A 24597-nucleotide genomic window follows, 5' to 3' on the forward strand; every position below is an offset into this window, starting at 1 on the left:
AGAAATCTGGAACGAATATTTAAGTGATAAGGCGGATAGTGGTGGGAAGTAGGGGGAGGAGAGAGAGGTGGGAAAATATTGTTTAAAAAGGTGTAGTCATAGGTAAATCAGTGTATTCAAATCTGAATTGTCAAATTGTGTTATTTTTATTACGGTTTTTGTTGTATGTGTCTTTTGCGGTTGTTGTTTGTATCGAAAAAATTATTAAATAAATTTTTCAAAAGAGAGACAGCTGTAAAACTAAAGCAGAAATTCTCAGGAGTCTGCCGAAACAAAAAGATTCTATGCTAGAAGCTTGTGTTTCCCATTTCTTGCCAGGCAGCATAGTTTGACAAATCTCGTATGAAATTTCAAGTGGAAGCCCCGTATTTGTGGCAGATTTTTCGACTCCGAAATTCCATAGCAACTCTGCTTTGAGTTGAGTTTGCCTGAGAGTATAGGCTTCCCTCATCTATTTTCCCCATTTTGAGCTAAGAACATAATAGCTATGCTTTCAGTGCTATGTTTCAACGCTATGTCGCATTTTCTCGGATACTACCTTTTGAGCCACTGTATCATCTGTCTTCATGCTTTTCTTCATTTTAGACAAAGCCTTCTTGAGTTCTTGCGTTGTGAATGAACTCGGGTCGATATCTATGTGCCCCAGCCTTGCAGAAAACAAAAACATGCGTCACACAGATGAAGAATTGATCCTCAGTGAGGAAGAAACAAATATTTGATGGGCAACCCAAATCCTGGCCTCGTTTATTACTTTATTTAGCACAGGACAGACAGCCAATGTTCGATCTTGTGTTCATTTACTACTGGGTTTTTAAAAATAATAAATAAAATAATAATAATAATAATAATAGCTGGGATTTGGCAATCCCAAGTGCATAAATTGATAACACAATAAAAGGTTTCTAAGTTCTAATTGTATCTCCCTAAAGCTCTTGTCTGGGAACAAATAAAATAGGTTAGTCACCTCCCCAAGGCAAACGCCAGATGTTCACAGGCATGGAAGTCTTAATATTAAACTCTGACATAAACAAGCTCATTTTCAAATGTAACAGATAAACAATTTTTTTTGGGGGGGGGGAGAGAGAGAGACATATAAACCATATATATATATATATATATATATATATATATATATATATATATATATATATATATATATATATATATATATGGTAAAGGTACCCCTGCCCGTATGGGCCAGTCTTGACAGACTCTAGGGTTGTGCGCTCATCTCACTCTAGAGGCCAGGAGCCAGCGCTGTCCGCAGACACTTCCGGGTCACGTGGCCAGCGTGACGAAGCTGCTCCGGCGAACCGGCACCATATGGAAACGCCGTTTACCTTCCCGCTATACAGCGGTACCTATTTATCTACTTGCACTTAAGGGTGCTTTCGAACTGCTAGGTGGGCAGGAGCTGGGACCGAACGACGGGAGCTCACCCCGCCGCGGGGATTCGAACCGCCGACCATGCGATCGGCAAGTCCTAGGCACTGAGGTTTTACTCACAGCGCCACCCGCGTCCCATATATATATATATATATATATATATATATATATATATACTGAAGAAGAGGGTTTTTTAAAATTTTGCAGTGTATGCTTTGCATGTATTAGGAAGCAAACATTCCAGTCCATCTTAGAGAACAAAAGAAGCCACTATTTTGTAAATTTTGTTCCAATGAACACACTCTTCAAAAGGGGGGGGGGAGCTTCAAAAACAAATAATCAAAGTAAGGGAGTGTCCAAGGAAATTTGCATCAAGCAGACCACGCAGATCTGCCAGTCAAGTCTGTCGTTCCTCCTGCAGTTCCCTTTGCAATTTTTCATTTTGAATCTTTTAAGATAATATTTCCATTTCCTGTCCATTATGTTGAAGGCATACTTTTCCTGGGATAGCTCAGTCGGCAGAGCGTGAGACCCTTGATCTCAAGGTCACAGGTTCGAGCCCCACATGGGGTCAAGAGATTCCTGCATTTTACAGGGTTGGCCTAGATGACGCTCGTGGGTTATTCCAATGCTACAGTTCTGTGATTTATATTTGACTTTCTTCTGTAATGTTTCATTCCGGGTTGTTTTATTGGATGTTTTCATGTAGGTTGAGAATTCCCCCCCCCCTTAAAAATATAAATCTGTATAGAAATGAAATGAAAAATAATATTGATTTTTTCTTTTAATAAAGAGAGATCCACAAGTACAAGGGGCAGGCTGCTATCCCTATCCCGGATGCTTCTAAGCCTTGCCCCCATGTCTAAGCACGCAGCAGGCAATCTGAACCCCTCACTGCACAGAATAGCAGGACTACTGCAATGCGCTCTATGTGGGGCTACCTTTGAAGGTGACCTGGAAATTGCAATTAATCCAGAATGCGGCAGCTAGACTGGTGGCTGGGAGTGGCCGCCGGGACCACATAACACCGGTTCTGAGAGATCTGCATTGGCTCCCAGTACGTTTCCAAGCACAATTCAAAGTGTTGGTGCTGACCTTTAAGGCCCTAAACGGCCTCGGTCCAGTATACCTGAAGGATCATCTCCACCCCCATCATCCAGCCCAAACACTGAGGTCTACTTGCACTTTGACGTGCTTTCGAACTGCTAGGTTGGCAGGAGCAGGGACCGAGCAACGGGAGCTCACCCCGTCGCGGGGATTTGAACTGCCAACCTTCTGATAGGCAAGTCCTAGGCTCAGTAAGCCCCTGCAAAAAATCAGAACAAGTCTGGGCAATCGTCCCCAGAAAAACGCTCTGCAATTGTGGGAAATCCCTCCAAAAAACAGCTCAGCAACTTTGGGCAATCTCCCCCCAAAACAGCTCAACAACTCTGGGCAATTTCCCCCCATTTTTTCAATTTGGAGTCCGAAAAAGGAGGAGGCGTGTTATACATGGAAAAATACGGTAGTTCAGTGGCAGAGAAGCCATTCTGCAAGCAGCAGGAGCCAGACCCAAGCTCCAGCAACTGCGAAAAGGCTCCCACTCTGTGACCCCGGAGAGATGCTACAACAAGGAGGACTGATATTTCTGAACTATACATGTGCCCTGATACATTGCTAATTTCAGAACTGTAAAGGCAATTTCCCTCGAGAAACAGCTTCTCAAATAAAGGATAGCGCTTCCCCCTATTCAGGTCCCAACCAAAAGACATATCAATCTAGAAGTCGTATGCAAAAATTCTCAATGCATCCCAAAATACAGAAGCGCATCTTCAAAGCTGAAGGAAGAGGGGCAGAAGAGAAGCCTGTTTGTCATCCTAGATTATCACAAGCGAACCCGACTTCCCTCGTGGTAATTATACGATTAAGACTAAGGCGACACACGAACACCACCATCTGGCTTGTTTGTAATATCAATGAGCCCAAGCTTTTCTGTAATAAATTTCCCTTTCTCAGATGTATAGATGCACATATCTCATATTTCCCTTGGAGGAAGGAGAGGGGGGAGAGATCACTTCAAACGACGAGGCCTGCCGACAGTCAACCGTTTCGGCTGAAACTTAGAAAGAGCATTTAAAAGAGTGAGTTTTCAAGAGGAAAGGGATGAGCGCTGATGAATTGCTAATTCCATCTTCAGATTTCCCCCTGCAGTTCTTGAAATCTCTCTCTTCTGCCAGTTGTTTATATGAAGTTGACAATGTTGTCTCTTCTCTACTGATCAGTCCTAAGATATTAGCTAAACGGACAACCCAACAAAGGACAGGCGTTCTCAACATCCTGTAGCAAACGCCACAGTATTGACTTGCTTTCCTTGTTTATGTCCTAATGCCTCTGTTTGTACAGTTTCTTAACAAATTGTACAGTCGTACCTCGGGTTACGGGACACGGGTGGGGCTGTGGGTTAAACCACAGAGCCTAGGACTTGCCGATCAGAAGGTCGGCGGTTCGAATCCCTGTGACGGGGTGAGCCCCCGTTGCTCGGTCCCTGCTCCTGCCAACCTAGCAGTTCGAAAGCACATCATGTGCAAGTAGATAAATAGGTACCACTCTGGCGGGAAGGTAGACAGCGTTTCCGTGCGCTGCTCTGGTTCTCCAGAAGCGGCTTCGTCATGCTGGCCACATGACCCAGGAGCTGTACGCCGGCTCCCTCGGCCAATAAAGCGAGATGAGCGCCGCAACCCCAGAGTCGGCTATGACTGGACCTAATGGTTAGGGGTCCCTTTACCTTTACTGCCTCGGGTTACAGACGCTTCAGGTTGTGTTTTTTTCGGGTTGTGGACCGCCGGGTTTTGGCGGTCGCGCATGCGCAGAAGCACTAAATCGTGCATTGCGCATGCACAGACGTGCCGAATCGCAACCCGCGCGAGCACAGACATGCCGCTGCGGGTTGCAAACGTGCATCCCGCATTAATCATCTTCGCAACCCAAGCGTCCACTGTACAGTGGTACGTCAGGTTAAGTACTTAATTCGTTCCGGAGGTCTGTTCTTAACCTCAAACTGTTCTTAACCTGAAGCACCACTTTAGCTAATGGGGCCTCCTGCTGCCGCCACCGCACCACTAGAGCACAATTTCTGTTCTCATCCTGAAGCAAAGTTCTTAACCCGAGGTACTATTTCTGGGTTAGCGGAGTCTGTAACCTGAAGCATATGTAACCTGAAGCATATGTAACCCGAGGTACCACTGTACTAGATTTCCTATCTATGGGTCTGGCTTGCGAGGAGATGATTCGATTTCCTGCAATTCAAAAACTGCATTTGATACATCATCAACTCCTGGCGAACCCCCCGCTCCTATCACATGGGGTGGCATCTGAGTGCTGTCCCTCCACCGATGGAAGGTATCCCCCAATACAATGGAGAGGGGGACCATTTTCGGTGGTTCCCCCCTCTACTCTCATCAAATGTTGCTTCTGAGGGCGGAGGGATACACTGCGGTGAACTGGAGGGGAGAGCTTAGGAGCAGAGGAAGAGTTGCCCTAAATTGACCCCTTATCCATGTTGATATATTGCCATAATAAACTTGAAATGAGCCTTGAAGCCCATCCTTTGAGACACACCTAAAACATCTGCTAAGCAGATGAAGTTGAGCATGAGACACCCCGTGTGGCTGCCAGAACATGTGAAAGTCTGTGAGCCTGTTTCTCTGGCCAGATAGCTGAAGGGAGCAGAGATCTGTACAGTGGTACCTTGGTTTACGAACTTAATTCGTTCCAGAAGTCCGTTCTTAAACCAAAGCGTTCTTAATCAACTTGATCCCCTTCCCCTCTATCCTTTTCCCTTTCTCCTTCTGTGATGGAACTCCTATCTGGGGACTTCTGTGGCTTTTTCTCCTGGCCCAGGTAGGACCAGTCTGGATAGTTGGCCTTGGTGAAGATTTGATGTTTTCATCCCCAAAAAGTTTTTGATTTGAGTTTCTACTGAAATGAGGCTGCATTTTAATGTTGTATTTTAATCCTGTTTTTAAGTTGTATTTTAATCAATTGTTTTATACCTGGTGTTAGCCGCCCTGAGTCCGGTCTTGGCTGGGGAGGGTGGGGTATAAATAAAATTTATTATTATTATTATTATTATTATTATTATTATTATTATTATTATTATTATACTAAGGCACGCTTTCCCATAGCAGCGGGGGACTCAATTTGCAAATGGAACACACTCAACAGGAAGCGAAACATGTTCTGCTTCCAAGGCAAAGTTCACAAACCAAAACACCTACATTTGCAGCATTCTTAATCCAAGTTGTTCATGAACTAAGCAGTTCTTAAACCAAGGTACCACAGTACATAGTTTTCTCATTTTATACGTAGGCCAGTAGCATTGTGCGACTTGTAATGGGAATAATAAATACTTTAGAGAAAAACTGGATGGGTGAGGTGGTTACATGATCTCCTGCAATGATTTTGCAAAGTTTTTTGCAGATAAAGTCGCTCAGATTGGGGAAGAGGTAGATGCCACCGTCTGGTACGCAGGTTGAGACCCTATCTGCCTGCGGCCTGCCTTGCCAGAGTGGTGCATGCTCTGGTTATCTCCCACTTGGACTACTGCAATGCACTCTACGTGGGGCTACCTTTGAAGGTGACCCGGAAACTACAACTAATCCAGAACACGGCAGCCAGACTGGTGACTGGGAGCGGCCGCCGAGACCACATAACACTGGTCTTGAAAGACCTACATTGGCTCCCAGTACGTTTCCGAGCACAATTCAAAGTGTTGGTGCTGATCTTTAAAGCCCTAAACGGCCTCAGTCCAGTATATCTGAAGGAGTGTCTCCACCCCCATCATTCTACCCTGACACTGAGGTCCAGCACCGAGGGCCTTTCCTACAGGGAACCAGGCAGAGGGCCTTCTCAGTAGTGGCACCCACCCTGTGGAACGCCCTCCCACCAGATGTCAAAGAGAACAACAACTACCAGACTTTTAGAAGACATCTGAAGACAGCCCTGTTTAGGGAAGCTTTTAAGGTTTGATGTATTACAGTATTTTTATATTTTTTTGGAAGTTGCCCAAAGTGGCTGGGGAAGCCCAGCCAGATGGGTGGGGTATAAATAATAAATTGCTGTTGTTGTTATTATTATTATTACTCCTGTCATGGGATTTCACCAAGAGAGAGCTAGACTGCTGCTGCTGTTGTGAAGATGCAGGAAGACTTAACTCTGCTGAGATGCGGGGGAAAGGAACCCAAAGAGTTGGAGCTCACACACCAACAAACCATTCCACTGACAGAATGGAAGAATAGAGCAGCTCTAGGAGGCATCAGGGAACTGCGAAAAACGAGGCTGAAGGCCCCACAAACCACAATGTGTCACAGGTTGCCCACCTGACTCTATGGAAATCCCAAACCGTCCTCAAAGGACGGCAGGGAAAACAGAAGCTCATCTGCTTTCTGCTTAGAAAAATAACAGTTGTCTGAAGCTACCTTACCCTTTACTTTTCTGAGGGTCTTTCACGTCACTTTTCTTATTTTCATTATCTGGAAGCTTGGCTAATCTTTCTCCTGTCTGAAGATTTAATTGCACATGTAAGCCAGCAGGAACAGCCTGACCTGCAAATAATAAGACATAGATATATAAATTAGCACACATTTCTTCTTCTCGGTGTTTCATTTCAAGACCAACATTGTCTATCAAAATTATACAGCAAAAGGCAGCAAATTAGAAATCATGAAACATGACTGAGGTCAAAGACAGTGAAACATGGAGTCACATCTACTTAATTCAAGAGGCTTCTGAAAGCTTCTAGGCAGCAAATTAGAAATCATGAAACATGACTGAAGTCAAAGACAGTGAAACTTGGGGTCACATCTACTTAATACAGGAGGGTTCTGAAAGCTTCTCTGTGTGAGGGAAACATGCAGAAGGTTACTGATGTTTGGGTTATTCCTTCAGAGAAACTGAGTACAGCTGGTTTAAACTGCTTCTGTTATCTCTTTCTGTCCAGGTCGGGCTGACTGTAATAGTGAGGCCAGAAGAAGCCTGGGTTTCACTTTCTATCGCTTTTCATTCTGGTGTGATGTCCCGTACAGAGTGTTAATATCTAAACTTATTATAAGTTTGTAAGGTAAAGGTAAAGGGACCCCTGACCATTAGGTCCAGTCGTCGCCGAACCTGGGGTTGCGGCGCTCATCTCGCTTTATTGGCCGAGGGAGCCGGCGTACAGCTTCCAGGTCATGTGGCCAGCATGACTAAGCTGCTTCTGGCGAACCAGAGCAGCGCACGGAAACGCCATTTACCTTCCCGCCGGAGCAGTACCTGTTTATCTACTTGCACTTTGACGTGCTTTCGAACTGCTAGGTTGGCAGGAGCAGGGACCGAGCAACAGGAGCTCACCCTGTTGCGGGGATTCGAACTGCCGACCTTTTGATGATCGGCAAGCCCTAGGCTCTGTGGTTTAACCCACAGCGCCACCCGCATCCCATTATACGTTTGTACGTTTAAGTTAAGTATGCTGCAGCTGGATTTCTTATGGCCAGTGCCAAATCCTGAATGTACTGGATTTGTGACCATTATGCTCATTTGTCTTCAACAGCAGTAAAGCTCTGCGGATGAAATGCCTCTGGTCTATTTTTTTTGGAAACTACGCAATGTGTTTAAATTGTTACTCTGCTGACTATACATTGGAATCTACTCTGGATCAATATTGAGTAGAATTTCAATGACAACCTCTCCTTTGAGCCTTTTTTATTTTATTTTTTTGAGGGGTGGGAGGACTTCTTAAATGGTCAATCCCGTTTCATTGCTAAGCAATTAGACCCAGCGTCCCCAGACTAAGGCCCGCAGGCCGGATAAGGCCTGAGGGACTCATTTATCCGGCCCACGGTGACCCCCGCCACCTGCCGCCACCGCCCACTCTTACTGGCATGGCGCAGCTGGCCACTTCTGGGTCAGAGGAGCACCGGAGATAGCTTGTGTGCATGGACACGCATTATTTCCGGTGTACATCGGGGTCGTGGGAGGTCCATGCACATGCACACAAGCTATTCCCGGTGCTCCTCCAACCCGGAAGTGCGCCGGAAATAGCGTGGGCGCACGCGTATGGGCGCGCGCTCCCCTGCCCGCTGCACGATCGGCGCTGGAGATACCGGCCTGAGGCGCAGTAACTTTGCTGATCCCTAAACTAGACCCAGCAAGGTCTAATAAGTACAGTGGTACCTCGGGTTACATACGCTTCAGGTTACATACGCTTCAGGTTACAGACTCCGCTAACCCAAAAATATTACCTCAGGTTAAGAACTTTGCTTCAGGATGAGAACAGAAATTGTGCAGCGTGGCGGCAGCGGGAGGCCCTATTAGCTAAAGTGGTGCTTCAGGTTAAGAACAGTTTCAGGTTAAGTACGGACCTCCGGAACGAATTAAGTACTTAATTAAGTACCACTGTATCTGCTTTGTTATGTAAGCTTGGGACTGTGTGCTGCCATAGGAACTAATTAGCTGGAGAACCTTCTGGAAAGTGAGGCGAGGGAGGCATGTGTTTGTATGTGGGTCTGAAAAGAGACACAAAGGCCTGACTTGCTCTCTGTGCAGAATCCAAAGTGATGGTTTTGGTGGTCCCGTTAGAAACCTAACGGGGGAGAGTTAATGCTGCAAGCCTTCCATCTTATGTCCGGCCTATGTATGCATGTAAATAAACTTTATTTCACAGAAGGCAATGTCTGCCTCCAGTGACATGTAAGGTAAAGGTAAAGGACCCCCGGACGGTTAAGTCCAGTCAAAGGCGACTCTGGGGTTGCAGCACTCATCTCGCTTCAGGACGAGGGAGCCGGCGTTTGTCCACAGACAGCTTTCCGGGTCATGTGGCCAGCAGGACTAAACCACTTTTGGTGCAACGAGACACCGTGAAGGAAACCAGAGCGCACGGAGATGCTGTTTACCTTCCCGCCACAGCGGTACCTATTTATCTACTTGCACTGGCGTGCTTTTGAATTGCTAGGTTAGCAGGAGCTGGGACAGAGCATCGGGAGATCACCCCGTCACGGGGATTCGAACCACCGACCTTCCAATTGGCAAGCCTAAGAGGCTCAGTGGTTTATACCACAACGCCACCCACATCCCTCAAGTGACCTGCACCCAGAATTAATCTAACCAAGAAATGCACCGATTTCCTGAAGGCTCTCCCTGCTCAGAGACAGGAGAGCCGGTAACAACACATTAGTTAACAGTACCCTTCCGAACATTCACTAAATTATTTCATATTTAGTTCAACTATTTCCCTCTGTCACCAGGCTGTTTAAGTAGATATATGTGAGTAAAATTAAAAGCAATTATGCTGTTGATTTTGGGGAGGAAATATATTCCCTATGAATAACGAGAATCCAAAAGAGGCTATTAGATAGGTCTCCTGACAGAATTGGGATTAAACTGAAAAATTATTGGCATTTTTTGGTGCAGGATGTAGTAGAATGCAGCCTCTGCCTGTTTCGTTTCTCTTGAGTAGCAGTAATTACATTTTTTAAAAATCTCTGCTAACTTTAAATTACCTGGCCGGACAGTTTGCCATTGATTCGTCGGGTAGAATACTTCCAAGTCTTCGGAATCAAAATCGTTTTCCTCCACCACTCCCTCTTGACTGTCCTCTTCCTTCGAATCACCAACTTTTTCTGTGAGAGCAAATTCCTTCAGAAATAAATAAATAATAATTTATTATTTATACCCCGCCCATCTTAGGACTGTATACAGCCAGCTAGAATGAATGCCTTTTAAGCACTCAGTTAAATAGCTGATTAAATATTTGCATTGAAAACACAGGATTTTCTCCTGTGCTAGACAGACAGACAGAGACAGAGAGTTAAAACCCCAAAAGAATACAAATGGGTAAACCCACCTTGCCGGCACAAATGAATTCTGATTAGTTAACTTTCCCTGTACTTTTTCAAGATTCAGTTATTAAAGATACTCACTGCAACTCTGTCGTTTAAGCACAAAGGGAAACTCGTTACAAATAGCAGCAAAGCCACCAAACTGAGCTTAACCACACTGGATCGTGGACAGCAGATGATGCGAGACATTGCAACCTGAAATTAAGACAACAGATGAATTAAGATTTCTCACCATTTCAAGTATTGTTAGCCCAGAAATGGAAACAAGAAGAAATTCTGATGAAAGAAGAATGGCAGACGAAATTAATGGACTATGCAGAATTGGACAAAATGACAGGAAGGTTTCGAAACCTGCAGGGCCAGAAATTTACAGAAGACTGGAAGAAGTATATGAATTATTTGAAGAGCAACTGTAATCAACAAATTACGCTAGTAGGACTACAAGAAGTTTTGTAAGGAGAAATATATGAAGTGTTACAAGGTAGAAAAAGATAAGAGATATTGGTTATGAGTTTGAAATGTAATAGGGAAGATAAGAAATGCATACTGAGAGATTAGATTGGAAAACTTTCACACAGGATTGATGGAAGTCAAAAATTTGAATAAGATGTAAAAGTATGTTTAATGACTGTTGAAAATGATATGCTAAAAAAACTAACAAAAAATTATATATAAAAAAGGATTCCTCACCATTTCACCTTGTGACCTTCACAGCATTGTACAATTTTACAAGCCAGCAATACTTGGAAGAATGTAAGAGTGCCATTGAGCATTCTTGACACGTAACTGAATCACATGGAAATTAAAGCTACAAATGTGCATTTAACGAAATGGTTTAGTTTACTATATAGGTGTACATTCTATAACGCATAGGGCACAACCTGTGTCGACCCATGAATAGTTGAAGGCATTTTGTTTTTTCTTGTATATCTGGGCAGATACATAATAATACGTGGGAGAGTTTAAGAGGCTTTTTCCCCAGAATGCATTTTCTCTCTGGATGATAAAAGCATACATGGTCTCCCCACCCACACACTGACTTTGATGGTATAATGATTGTGCTCTATCACTAGCTGCTATTCACTGCTCTCCCATGCTTTCAGCGTGCATGGAGACAGCAGCAGAGAAGCTACAAATTACAGCCCATCAGAATGATTTCAGCTATTATCACTGGTAGGGCAGGTCTGCGGGACCAGAACACGGAAGCAACAGCGTGTCAAAACCCTAACAGGTCAACCTGCCTAGAAAGGAAACTTGCACTGAAATTTGCCAGGAGGCATGGTTTCAATCATATTTGCGACTCTTAACAAGACAGGTTTCAGGTGCCCCTTCTTTTAAAGAGGCTGTCACCTGGTTTTAACCTTTAAAGCCCTACACAACCTAGGACCCTCGTACCTACGGGACCGCCTCTCCTGGTGTGTCCCACGGAGGACCTTACGGTCTTCAAACAAAAACATTTTGGAGGTCCCGGGCCACAGGGATTTTAGGCTGGCCTCGACCAGAGCCAGGGCTTTTTCGGCCATGGCCCCGATCTGGTGGAGCGCTTTGTCACAAGGGACTAGGGCCCTGCGGGACTTGACATCTTCCCACAGGGACTGCAAGACAGAGCTGTTCCACCAGGCCTTTGGCACAGCCTGACCCCCTCCTTTGGCAATCCTCACAGAACTCTAGCCCAATGGTTGCCATTAATTTGATTTTGAACTGATTTTATAATGAAATGATTTTAGAATGTTGTATTATTTTACTGTTGTTAGCCGCTCTGAGCTCGGCTTCGGCTGGGGAAGGTGGGATATAAATAAAATGTTGTTGTTGTTGTTATAGCACGATTCCTTTTAATTGCACGCTTGGTGTTTACGAAGTGGCTAGCTTAAGCCCCACTCTACACCTGAGGACAGGTGATGCCTGGCACTCACCTGTGTGGCACTCAGGTACGTCTCTCTCTCCTACCCTCCGTTCCCTGTAAAACTGGAGCAATGACCAATCTCTTTGGACTGTTAAAAGAGCAAGCTCAGTATCCCCCCAACAAAATTAGAGCCCTTCCCACCACTTCCTTCTCTGTCCTCCATCTTTTGGTTTTGCTTTTTCCAGGATCGCTTTCCCCTCTTCCTCCTCAAGTCTCTTTCTGCTTCCTTCCCCCCAAACCTTTTCTTTTTCCTCTCTCCTTTTTTCCCTTTCTCCATTATATTTTATCCGCACAAACGGAGTGCATTTCAGGAACCCAAAAGTCGTACAGTGGTACCTCAGGTTAAGTACTTAATTCGTTCCGGAGGCCCGTTCTTAACCTGAAACTGTTCTTAACCCGAGGCACCACTTTAGCTAATGGGGCCTTCTGCTGCCGTAGCACAATTTCTGTTCTCATCCTGAAGCAAAGTTCTTAACCCGAGGTACTATTTCTGGGTTAGCGGAGTCTGTAACCTGAAGTGTCTGTAACCCGAGGTACCACTGTACCTGAAATTGTAAGCATTGTACACTTCTAGCATTTGCAGATCCAGGAACTATGTGCCCTGCTGTCCCGTGGTTGGAATATTTGAGGGCTAAGTTGTAACACCACTGCCCCACTACTTCTGTGCCTCTGCTACCGTAGCTGGAAGATGACAGAGGCATCACCAGCAGGCCAGTAAAAGGGAGAGGATAGCAGAGCTTCTTTATGGCCTCGCTTGCACAACTGTCTTATAAGGTAGGCTGGTTGTGACCCAAGCGATTTGGTGATGCTGCCCCACACCCCCTATTAACCCCTATGACCCCCAAGTGGGTTGACTTCTGGGAGGCCATGCTACTCCTTTGAACCAATGCACCCTGCTCTTCTCAGCCAAATCCGTCTTGATTGATCAGGAACAACAGGACTAGCATCCAATATCCACCTTCCTCACCTAGGCGTTCTGCATAGGCTGCCCTTTCCCCTATGAAATCCCTCACTTTTACCTATGCAGGCAGGCACATGGGATATTACCAGAATCCTAGTTTGGAATAAGCACACATCAGATCCCAAGAGCCAAATTATGTGAAGTTTTATTAAGAATTTTAAAAAGCAAGAGCTGAGGGCAGTAGATGAAGCAGAAACCACTTTTTTCTTTAGAAGTAAAGTGGTATCGGGAAGGGACGCGGGTGGCGCTGTGGTCTAAACCACTGAGCCTTGAGCTTGCCGATTGGAAGGTCGGAGGTTCGAATCCCCGTGATGGGGTGAGCTCCCGTTGCTTGGTCCCTGCTCCTGCCAACCCAGCAGTTCGAAAGCACGTCAAATGCAAGTAGATAAATAGATACCGCTCTGGCGGGAAGGTAAACGACGTTTCCATGTGCTTCTCTGGTTTGCCAGTAGCGGCTTAGTCATGAAGGCCACATGACCCAGAAGCTGTACGCCGGCTCCCTCGGCCAATAAAGCGAGATGAGCGCCACAACCCCAGAGTCGGCCACGACTGAACTTAATGGTCAGGGGTCCCTTTACCTTTACCTTTTTAAAGTAGTATAGAAATGAAATAAATAATAACAACAATCTTCATCATCACCTTCAAATAAAACACACACACACACATATATATATACCTCTCTCCTCTGTGACTCTATATTCAGGGGGTTCCTCATTAGAGCAGCACTGTAGAAAGGTTTCGCTGAGGCTAGGAAAAAGTTTGAAAACCACCATTTCAGGAGACACAGAAAACTCGTATTTCCACATTGAATCATAATCCCCTCCGCCAGTACTGCACTAGATAAGATTAACGTCCAAACCCACAAATGAACTAGACCAAGTACCTACAAGAACTTTGTCCCATTTCTACAGCAACTGCAACTTCAATGCTCTTTTCCCCAAATTATATTGTAAGCCCAAAAGTCATCTTGATGTACGATAAGTTGCATTTTTCATTTACCATGCCCCTGTGAAGACTGCAGCCTAAAACAATGTAAGTCGTTCAAGGTAGCATTTTAAACATAGATCGGTAAACTTAGTAACAAAAACTATTGGTTTTTCAAGTGTATAGAAAACGCAAGTTAAATATGACTTCACAGAGTCCTCCTTAATTCATGCTGCTGTTAATGTTTTAAAAGAGATTGTTTACTAAATGATTCCAAAGTTTCTGGAAAGCATCCCAGTTTTCAACTAACTACAAGACACAGAGCCTCCTGTACGCAAAGGGGTGAGGAAAGAGAAATCGGTCCCTAAATGCATTTTTTTATGCTCCCTTAGAAAAACCATAGCACTTCTGGGAATGCTAAGTAGCTTACTAACAACCGAGGGAGAAATATAAAGGGCTATAAACAAGGGAATGAGAGCCAAACGAATGGAAAAAAACACACTGGAAGGGATATTAACCAAATGATTTTTAAGTAAGTGCCACGGCAGTAAGGAAAGTGGGTGGCATAATAGCTTCAGGCTGGCATGACACTATAATTGTGGCATCGTAAACATATTCTGTTCAAAACGAAGTGGGTGTTTTGCCTATGCAAATACTGCCCAAGTTGGGTTTCCAGAGCTGTGTCAAAAGGCACCTCAGCCTGCTCCTGGTGCAGATCTTCTCAAGTAAATGTCAGAAGACCCACGTCACGTGGCTAACGCCCACACTGCCACTCCTTCCCACCCCAACACTGCCCCTTCCAGATCTGGGGCAATGGTGGCACAGGAATAAGCTCCAGTCTGGACTTCTCCTTCATGGCCTGGGGTTTGTGGTGTTACCTTTGTGGCATGGCGGGCAAAGCTTTCTTGCAGCAGACTTAAGAGGGGACTTAAGAGCAGTATTAGAAATTCAGATATATAAGCGAGGTGCCAAATGGCTCCTTAATCCAAGGTTACGGTGGCCAAAATGGAAGGCCTAGTTGCCATTTTGGTGCAAGACAGCTCTAAAGTCTTATTTTTCAAATGATGGACTGACTGTGATGGATTATCAGTTAAACATCTAGCTAGTCCAGATGACAACCTAGCTCAAGAGCTTTGAGAACTTAAATAAGAAAAGTCCTTTCTTCCAGGGGCCATCCAAATACAGTGGTACCTCAGGTTACATATGCTTCAGGTTACATACAATTCAGGTTACAGACTCCGCTAACCTAGAAATAGTGCTTCAGATTAAGAACTTTGCTTCAGGATAAGAACAGAAATCGGGCTCCGGCAGCGCGGCGGCAGCAGGAGGCGCCATTAGCTAAAGTGGTGCTTCAGGTTAAGAACAGTTTCAGGTTAAGAACGGACCGAATTAAGTACTTAACCTGAGGTACCACTGTATATACAGTGGACGCTCGGGTTGCGAACGTGATCCGTGCGGGAGGCACGTTCGCAACCCACAGTGTCACATATGCACGCACGCAGGTTGTGATTCAGGGCTTCTGCGCAATTTAGTGCTTCTGCGCATGCGCGAGCACCGAAACCCAGAAGTAACCTGTTCCGGTACTTCTGGGTTCGGTGTGGTGTGCAACCTGAAAACGCGCAAACCCGAAGCATCTGTAACTGGCCTACTCTTCCCTCTTCTTCTTAATGGTGACACGGACCATTCATAACGTATGGACATTCTTCACAACTGTGAAGCAAAGACAAGTGACAACAATTAACTATAACATCGTTGGCTGCTTTAGCTCAGGCTGCACAGAAATGGCATTTTGGTTCCTGAAATTCATTCTGATTGTGGGGATAAAATATAACTGATAGAATTCTACAGGATGGAGTATTAGTGTTTGAAAACACTCCAGATCAAAGGATCCCCGGATATGCACCTTCAGATGGTGGAGAACGTCAGGCATCATCCTGACACCCGGGCATCTTCACTTGGTCGCAAGTGGCCAGTGAGGTAAAGGTAAAGGGACCCCTGACCATTAGGTCCAGTCACGGACGACCCTGGGGTTGCGGTGCTCATCTCGCTTTATTGGCCAAGGGAGCCGGCGTACATCTTCCAGGTCATGTGGCCAACATGACTAAGCCGCTTCTGGCGAACCAGGGCAGCGCATGGAAACGCCGTTTACCTTCCCACCGGAGCCGTACCTATTTATCTACTTGAACTTTAACGTGATTTCGAACTGCTAGGTTGGCAGGAGCTGGGACCAAGCAACGGGAGCTCACCCCGTCGCGGGGATTCGAACCGCCGACCTTCCGATCGGCAAGCCCTAGTCTCTGTGGTTTAACCCACCCGCGTCCCACAGGTGGCCAGTAGCAAGGTACAAAACGTGGCTGGCTAATTCAAACACTGCTCAAAGAGGGCTTGAATCACTCCACCCCTCAAGATGACCTGAGAAGGAGATGCGTAAGGGCAGATAATTTTTTTCAGTCCACATTCCTTTCCGGGTAATCGTCTGAAGGCCACATGCTTGTGGTTAACAAGCCAAACACATAAGTTTGACTTTGTAGAGGAGGTTAGATTCTAGGGACAGAGTCACACATTGCTCTGTATCCATCCAAACAAGTATTATCAGAATTCAAGGACACATTCCAGACAGGCTAAAAAAGGGTGCAAAGCAGCGCCGGTGACCTGGAGTTTTTTGTGGACCCGATGGAGAGAGGAGGACTACCTTCACAAGGAGGTTCCCCACCCCCAAGACTAGGAGCACCCACACAAGAGCACCCACTAATTTCTAGATCAGCCTTTCCCCAACCTGGTGTGTTCCCCAACCTTGGGCTTCCAGCTGTTTTTGGACTACAATTCCCATCATCCTTGACCACTGGTCTTGCTAGCGAGGGATGATGGGAGTTGTAGTCCAAAAACAGCTGGAGGCCCAAGGTTGGGGAACACTGCCTAGATGTCGTTGGACTGCAACTCCCATCATCCTTGACCCCCAGCCATTCGGGCTGGAGTTGATTGAAGTTCTAGTCTAAAACATCTGGATAGATGGGGATAACTTTTACTAAAAAAAGGAGGCATTTCTATTAAGTGTTTTAGATAAAGAGATCCCCCAAAAATCTAAGAGAGGTATTCTTGTATGCAACCGCAGCAGTTTGTATTCTTGTGGCCAAGGGATGGAAAGATCATGAGGCTCCAAAAATAACAGATTGGCCAATCAAATTACAGGAATTGGTGGAGACGGCTCCACTGACTAGTAAACTCAGAGGAAACTCAAAGCAAAAATTTGCGGGAAAATGGGATGGTTATAGAAGATTTGTTCAAAAATACAATAATAGTTTTGACTCCGTGCTAGCATTCGAGTGATAAAGGAACTAAAAGGAGGTGGACAACAATTAAGGATTTATTATGTTTTCAGAATGTATTGGAAAATTTATATAGAAAGGTTTATTGTTTTGTGCACATTCGATTGTAAGATAAAATATATGCAAAGGGACTTGACAGGAAGTCAAAGTTGAAGAAAGGATTTTGGAAGATAAAAGGGGGAAAATTTACTTTCATTATTATTTTGTGTGCGGGTGTGGGTGTCTGCACATATGTGTGTTTTTGTGTGTAGTATAAATGTATAAATGCTACTAAAAAAATAAATAAATTCCAGACTAATTGAATAGTCTCCTCTCAGTGTGTGGTAGAAAAGTATAAATGCTACTAAAATATAAATTCCAGACTAATTGAATAGTCTCCTCTCAGTGTGTGGTAGAAATGTATAAATGCTACTAAAAAAATAAATAAATTCCAGACTAATTGAGTAGGATCTTCTCAGTCCACGTGCCATTTTGTGCTTTTAAAGGTACTAGACCGCCATTCGACCAGTCAAACACCCAACCAGTCATGTCACGGACCTGCTGCAATCACCACGCAGAAAATAAAGAGAATGGGCTCCTTTTAAAAAAGACAAGCATGCTAGGCAAAACCCTTATTTATCCACCACCTACTCCCCCCCCTTCCTTTCCAATAGAGATGCTACAGAGGGGTAACAGGCACAAGGATGCTTCTACACCAGCCACCCAATCCTATCCTTATAACCATCAAATCGCCACGAAAATCTGGAGCGTTGGAAGAAAGGGACCCAAGGGTCATCTAGCCCAACCCCCTGCAATACAGGAAAAATTTTGCCAGGAGACCTGAAGGAGCATTTCCACCCCCATGGTTCAAGCCGGACACTGAGGTCCAGCTCCAAGGGCCTTCTGGCGGTTCCCTCCCTGCGAGAAGTGAAGTTACAGAGAACCAGGCAGAGGGCCTTCTTGGTAGTGGCACCCACCCTGTGGAACACCCTCCCTTCAGATGTCAAGGAAATAAACAACTATCTGACTTTTAGAAGGCAGCCCTGTTTAGGGAAGTTTTTAATGTAATTTTTTTATTTTGCTGAAAGCCGCCCTGAGTGGCTGGAGAAACCCAGCCAGATGGGTGAGGTATAAATTATTATTATAATATAACAACTATCTGACTTTTATGAGACATCTGAAGGCAGCCCTCTTTAGGGAAGTTTTTAATGACTGATGTTTTAACATGTTTTTAATCTTTTGTTGGAAGCGGCCCAGAGTGGCTGGGGAAACCCAGCCAGATGGGCAGGGTATAAATAACAAATTATGAATTATTCTTATTATTCCCCTTCATGGATCACTGCCTTGCCGTGGCGAAGGGGCTTGAATAACTCAGAGAAGGTATGAGCTATGCCATGCAGGGCCACCCAAGATGGACAGGTCATAGTGGAGAGTTTTGACCAAATGTGATCCACCTGGAGCAGGAACCAGCAAGCCACTCCAGTATCCCTGCCAAGAAAACTCCATGGACAGCAGCAAGAGTGTTACTGGCCCAGAAATGGAAACAACAGGAAATACGGATTGTGGAAGAATGGAGAATGAAGCTGTTGGACTATGCGGAGCTGGATAAATTGACAGGAAAGATCAGATACTTAAGAGACCAAAAGTTCATCGAGGACTGGGGGAAATTTGTGGAATATCTGGAACATATAAGTGAGGGACAGATAACGCTAATGGGATTTAAAGAAGCACTGTGAAAGATTAAGAAATATTGTCTAAAGGGAATAGAAAGAAAGATATAAATACTGACAATATAAAATTAAGAAATGCGTAATTTAAATAATAACTATGGATGATTTACGGAAAAGCTGAAGGAAGTCCTGAAAAGGAATAAGTTGTGAAAAATTTGATGTGAAACTAATATGGTTTTTTTATGTAAATTAATAAAAATTCATTAAAAAAAATAGAAAACTCCATGGACAAAGACAACAGGCATATATGGGGTCACGAAGAGCCAGACACGACTAAACGACTAAACAACAACAATATTATTATTATTATTATTTTGCCCAACATGGGGCACGAACCCACGACATCCTGAGATCTCATGCTCTACCCACTGAGCTATCCCATCAGCTTTATATGCCTTGATCTAACTTGTGAGTTATTTTAAAAGGCCAACGGGGCTCATGGTAAAAATATTGAAAACTTCGCCGTTATTATGGAAGTGGAAACAAAGAGAAAACCTTAATTTTAGGAGAAGGGTCCTAGGCTACTCTTCACCCCCTCCCCGAAATGCTGGCTTTCTAAGCAGGCAGAGGGACTCCCGAAAAGGTCCCTCCATTACCGGAGCGCCCTTAACCCCGCAGCAGACTGCGAGCTCCTACCTGCAGCGCAGTTTGGGAACAAGACCTCACTGAGGACTAGAATGCTGCGCAGGGCGTCCGGGGAGAGATGCTGCGATGCGCGAGCGCCCAGCTGCCTGCTCGCGGAGTTCCAAGACCAACCGCTTCCCCCGATCCGCGAGGACTAGGGAAAAGTTAAGGCAACACGCTCCGCCAATCAGGAGCGGCCGCGTCACCCACCATCCTCTCGCCTTCGTCGCTAAGGGGCCGGGAGGGCGAGTGGCTGGCTCCGCCCATCGAGCGGAAGCCACGCCCCCTCGGCGGGGGCTGACATAGATATAAGAAAGAACTAGAGAGGACCGTGCCGTGTTTCCTCAAACAGCTTCATCATCCTTTGTTTTGTTTTGTTTTGTAATTTATATACCACCCTATACCCAAAAGTCTCAGGGTGGTTCACAGGAAAGATTGCAAAATATTAAATTAGGGAATTTAATTTATTTTATTTATTAAATTAAATTTAGGGAAGCTTTTAATGTTTGATGTATTGCAGTATTTTAATATTTTTTTGGAAGCCGCCCAGAGTGGCTGAGGAAGCCCAGCCAGATGGGCAGGGTATAAATAAAATTATTATTATTATTATTATTATTATTATTATTATTATTATTATTAAATCAAAATAAGAACAATGACCCAATAACAACATACACACCCCAAAAAAGAGCCACATTTTAAAAGAGTATAGGATGTTGGCTGTCAATCGGGTCAACCAAAGGCCTTATTATTATTATTATTATTATTATTATTATTATTTAAACCCCACCCATCTGGCTAGGTTTTGTCAGCCACTCTGGGCGGCTTCCAACAAAATATTAAAAATACGATAAATCACCAAACATTAAAAACATCCCTAAAAAGGAACGTTTTTGCCTGGTGCCTAAAGGTGTATAGTGAAGGCGCCAGGCGAACTACCTTGGGGAGAGGAAATCTTTTCCTCCAGCCCTGTGTTCGAAAGACATCGCTATTACTTTAATCCTATGTAGCACTGCAAACGTAGTAAACTTAACCACGTGCACTCTGGGAAAAGGTTCTGCTGACATGTGCGGGACTCACTCCCGGTAAATATTGTGCAATGTTCTCCTTAGGCCTCCATCACATACCTTTAGGTGCCAGGCAGAAAATTGCACTTCAAAAAAATAATAATTACTGTAGATGAGATAGCTCAGTCAGCAGAGCACTAGACCAGGGGTAGGCAATCTAAGGCCCGGGGGCCAGGTCTGGCCCAATGGCCTTCTCAATGTGGCCCATAGACAGTCCAGGAATCAGTGTGTTTTTACAGGAGTAGAATGTGTTGTTTTATTTAAAGTGCATCTCTGGATTATATGTGGGGCCTGCCTGGTGTTTTTACATAAGTAGAATGTATTGTTTTATTTAAAATGCATCTCGGAGTTATTTGTGGGGCATAGGAATTCATTCATTATTATTATTTTCAAAATATAGTCCGGCGCACCACATGGTCTGAGGGATGGTGGACCACCCCACGGCTGAGACAGGTTGCTGGCCCCTGCACTAGCCTCTTAATCTCAGGGTCCATTGGGCAAAAAGATTCCTGCATTGCAGGGGATTGGACTAGAATGACCCTTGTTGTCCCTTCCAACTCTACAATTCTGTTTCTCTGATTTTCCCAAGCCTATTTAAACAACTTATCTGTGTGGTGGTGGGTTATTTTGCTTGTTACGATGGTATGTATTTTTGTGCTTTTATATTGTAAACCGCCTTGTAATCATCAAATGAAGTGCGGTATAGAATTGAAATTATTAATACAATAATTTAATTATTAATAATTAAGCAACAACAATTTCCTGTTTACAGCTGAAATCCTGGGGAAAACTGAAAACACCAGGTCTTCAGTTCCGCTTAAGCACATAGAAGGTCGAGTTAAAGGACACCCTCTTGATAATTTAAGGAAATGTAATATTAGCACCAGCCAAAGTGTCACAAAGCCCTATTCTGAACCGAGAAACCCGAACCTCGGAGACAAAAGGCAACTGCCGAACACGTGATCAGAGCCACGTGGTCCCCTACCCTTTCAAGAACGAGGAAGTGAGAGTGCGGGAAAGGGGGGGAAAACACCTTTTATCATCTCGCGATAGGCGCGGAGAGGGGCGGAGCAGTTTAAAGTGCGTAGCTTCTCGCGCTGGGGGAGCGCATGCGCACAACAGTTCTCCGCGGACCGGACGGCGCATGCGCTAGGCGGATTAGCGGTCTAATACAAGCGTTGTGGGGGCGACGCTTACGCAGCTTCGTTTGTGGAGGGTCTTTTTTTATTTTCTGAAGGAGGGGGGGTCCCTTTTCCTCACATTACGTTCGTGGTGACGACCGCAAATGCGTGAGAGGCTCGTTTTCTTTCTGAGGTAGGAGAGGGGTGAGCGGCCTGTGCCTATTCCTGTGGTGGCTTTTTTTCACCGTTCCAGCTGAACCGTTGAAAAGACGGACGGAGGGTGGGGGAAAGGGCGCGTTATACTATAACCTGAGGAGAATAATCCGCGCGTGTTGGGGCCGGGCTGGGGAGGCCATGGCGCCGAGGCCTGAGGAGTGGTCGTGCGCATGCGCGGGCGCGAGACCATGGGGCCTAGTCGGAGACGGGCATGTTGCGCATGCGCGGGTCTTGGACGAAAATGCCTTTTTATGAGTTGGTTTCCGCCTCTGGCAGCCTTTTTGTTCTCTCGCTGTGGGTAGTTCTCGTATCTTTCTAATCTAGTTATTTCGCAGCTCGTAAAAACGGTGTCTTCAGCTTAGTTGCTGCTGCTGAGAACTGGTTAAAGGTAAAGGTCGCACATAGTGTTTCTTTTTCTGGGTCCTCTGACCAACGCCATCCATAAAGGACCCGGATATTTTGTTGCTGTTTTTTACAAAAAAAAATTATTGGTTTTCACAACATTATAAACAAACACATAAGACAAACAAACATAAATCATAGCCTTATTGAAAATTATACTTATTAACGTGGTTAAGTGACTTCCTCGCTTCCCCTTGGTTGAATTTCATTGCATATCCTTTTAACGGTTTTCCAAATCACTGTTCTTATAAAATTTAACTTAAACATTAACATCCTTAGATCTTCACATTATGAAATTAAACATATTAATTCATCCCTTAACATAAATAAAATGCTAAGCCAATTAAGTATCTGAAGCTGTTTTCAGTTAATTTAACTTAACATATTTAACTAAGTAATCATTAAAGGACCCGGATATTATTTTGAAGTTGCTGCTTTCAGCTATAATAATGCCTGAGGTATATTTGAATAATTGTAAGATGTCACGCCTTCGCAGCAAGGAATACCATTGATTCTTTGTCACGCAGTGCGCTTGGTAAACTGGGTTTTTATCAAGCAAACTTAACTTTGTTCACAAAGAAGCCAATGTTTACTGAGTCACTGTCCTCCAATGTAGCATAGTATAGTCCTAGTAAAATGCATTGTAGTCGACATTGAGATAGCCAAGATATTTCTGCACTGAAACAGTGAAGACTGCAGGTGGGAGCTTACAAAGTGAAACAATGCACCCCACTACCATTTTTTAAATTATTGTATACATCCTACTTTGTCACATGCTAGCTTCCCAAGCTAGAACCTTTCTCCTCATTCTAGTTTCTTCCTGTGCCCAGAAAAACAGCAGATGTTTGGTCACACAATCACCATCTGGTTGAGAATTAATCTTGGTCAGCTATATTTGCAGCCCTCCTCCAGATTTAAAAAATCTATAAATCTATAAATACATTTGCATACTCAATATGTCTCATGAGAACTGTTAAAATCAAAATGGCAACCATTCATACATGCAGTTTACTACATTGTGGTCAGAATCTTCATGAAAAACATGCTTATGTAAAGCTGCTTGGCTATTTTGAGTTGATTGATTACTGTCCTAGCAATCTGTAATATCTGCAACCAGAGATGTGTGACTTTCTGGATTTTTCCCCCCTGTTGCCCATACTTGATTAGAGGTCTGAGTTACATACAGTAAACTAAAACGCCTGTTAATCTTGTTAAATTTACATTCTATATAAATATTTGAAAGCCCCAGTAATGAAAATTAAGATATAACAACATAAAAGTGTCATACATTTATATGTATTTTTAAATGCAGCGCTGAAAATTAACATTCCAAACCCTGAAGAGCTGTGAGCATAAATATAGATTTGGCCTGAAAAAGTTATACATCTTTGTTTTTTGAGTTGACTAGTATTGTATCCATTACAGTAGCCAAATTTGACTTCTACAGTGTGTTCTCATTGTGTTAAATTTTATGAAAAATTTCCAACGGTGCTATTTTCCACCCCACATCTTTGGTTGCAGTGTTGAATTGGTTAAATATTAATCAGCTAAAAAAAGTTCCCTGGTTAAATCAGGCAACATATTAACAATTTTAATAGACATGTTTCTAAAAATTGGTGCTTAGCATTGTCTTTGCCGTTTGCATTCTCCCTTTGCCATTTGCATTCTCCCTTTTCTCACACAGGAGGAATGGCTTTTCTAAGTTGATGCTCTTGAAGATGTAGCATCTAAAAATAAAATGTGTTTCATTCTTAGAAATTAAATATAACAGTACAATCTCCTAGATCAAACTTTGTTTTCAGCTTGTAGGCCTACTTATAATGTGATATGAATATGTTGGGATGGGATGGGATCTCTCTTATCAAATGTTGATTTCAATAATATTTTAAATGTTCTTAAATAAATTTGGTGTTTTATACTTTTGCAAACTTCTCTTAAAAGGTTTTCATATAATCAAGTGATATAACAATTTTGTTAAATAATCATCTACTCTATTCCACCTTTCTCCCTAGTGATAGCTGCATGCCTGGTAAATCCCATTGAATGGAAAAGCCAGTTTGAGTGCCAATCTGGGGAAAAGCACAATATAAATAATAAAATAATAGT

General features: G+C 44.0%; 2 protein-coding genes and 1 long non-coding RNA gene across 5 annotated transcripts in view; 2 read left to right on the forward strand and 1 right to left on the reverse strand.

The window, feature by feature from the left end:
* Positions 1–19866, reverse strand: part of SIL1 (SIL1 nucleotide exchange factor) — a 61607-nt gene extending 41741 nt beyond the window's left edge. Inside the window, exons 1-6 of one of the 2 annotated variants that reach the window (XM_081906374.1) lie at positions 19698–19866; positions 13779–13849; positions 10320–10433; positions 9900–10035; positions 6848–6968; positions 539–647 (exon numbers count right to left, since the gene is read on the reverse strand). In XM_081906374.1, the coding sequence (XP_081762500.1) occupies positions 539–647; positions 6848–6968; positions 9900–10035; positions 10320–10433; positions 13779–13817 (519 nt within the window). In that variant the 5' untranslated portion in view covers positions 13818–13849; positions 19698–19866. The remainder of the gene's footprint in view (positions 1–538; positions 648–6847; positions 6969–9899; positions 10036–10319; positions 10434–13778; positions 13850–19697) is intronic. The other variant, XM_081906375.1, reaches the window with a different exon arrangement.
* On the forward strand, positions 4973–5490 carry LOC309367418. Its single transcript, XR_014167154.1, has 2 exons — positions 4973–5063; positions 5095–5490. It is a non-coding gene; the product is annotated as an uncharacterized lncRNA (long non-coding RNA).
* A 2003-nt stretch (positions 19867–21869) lies between the features above and the next one.
* The window catches only part of MATR3 (matrin 3), a 30539-nt gene continuing 27811 nt past the window's right edge, over positions 21870–24597 (forward strand). For both annotated transcript variants that reach the window (XM_081906132.1, XM_081906133.1), the window contains exon 1: positions 21870–22066. The gene's annotated coding sequence lies outside the window, so the exon portion shown is untranslated. The remainder of the gene's footprint in view (positions 22067–24597) is intronic.

The sequence above is a fragment of the Podarcis melisellensis genome, assembly GCF_964234715.1.
Source record: "Podarcis melisellensis genome assembly, chromosome: 3".
NCBI classification, from domain to species: Eukaryota; Metazoa; Chordata; class Lepidosauria; order Squamata; family Lacertidae; genus Podarcis; species Podarcis melisellensis.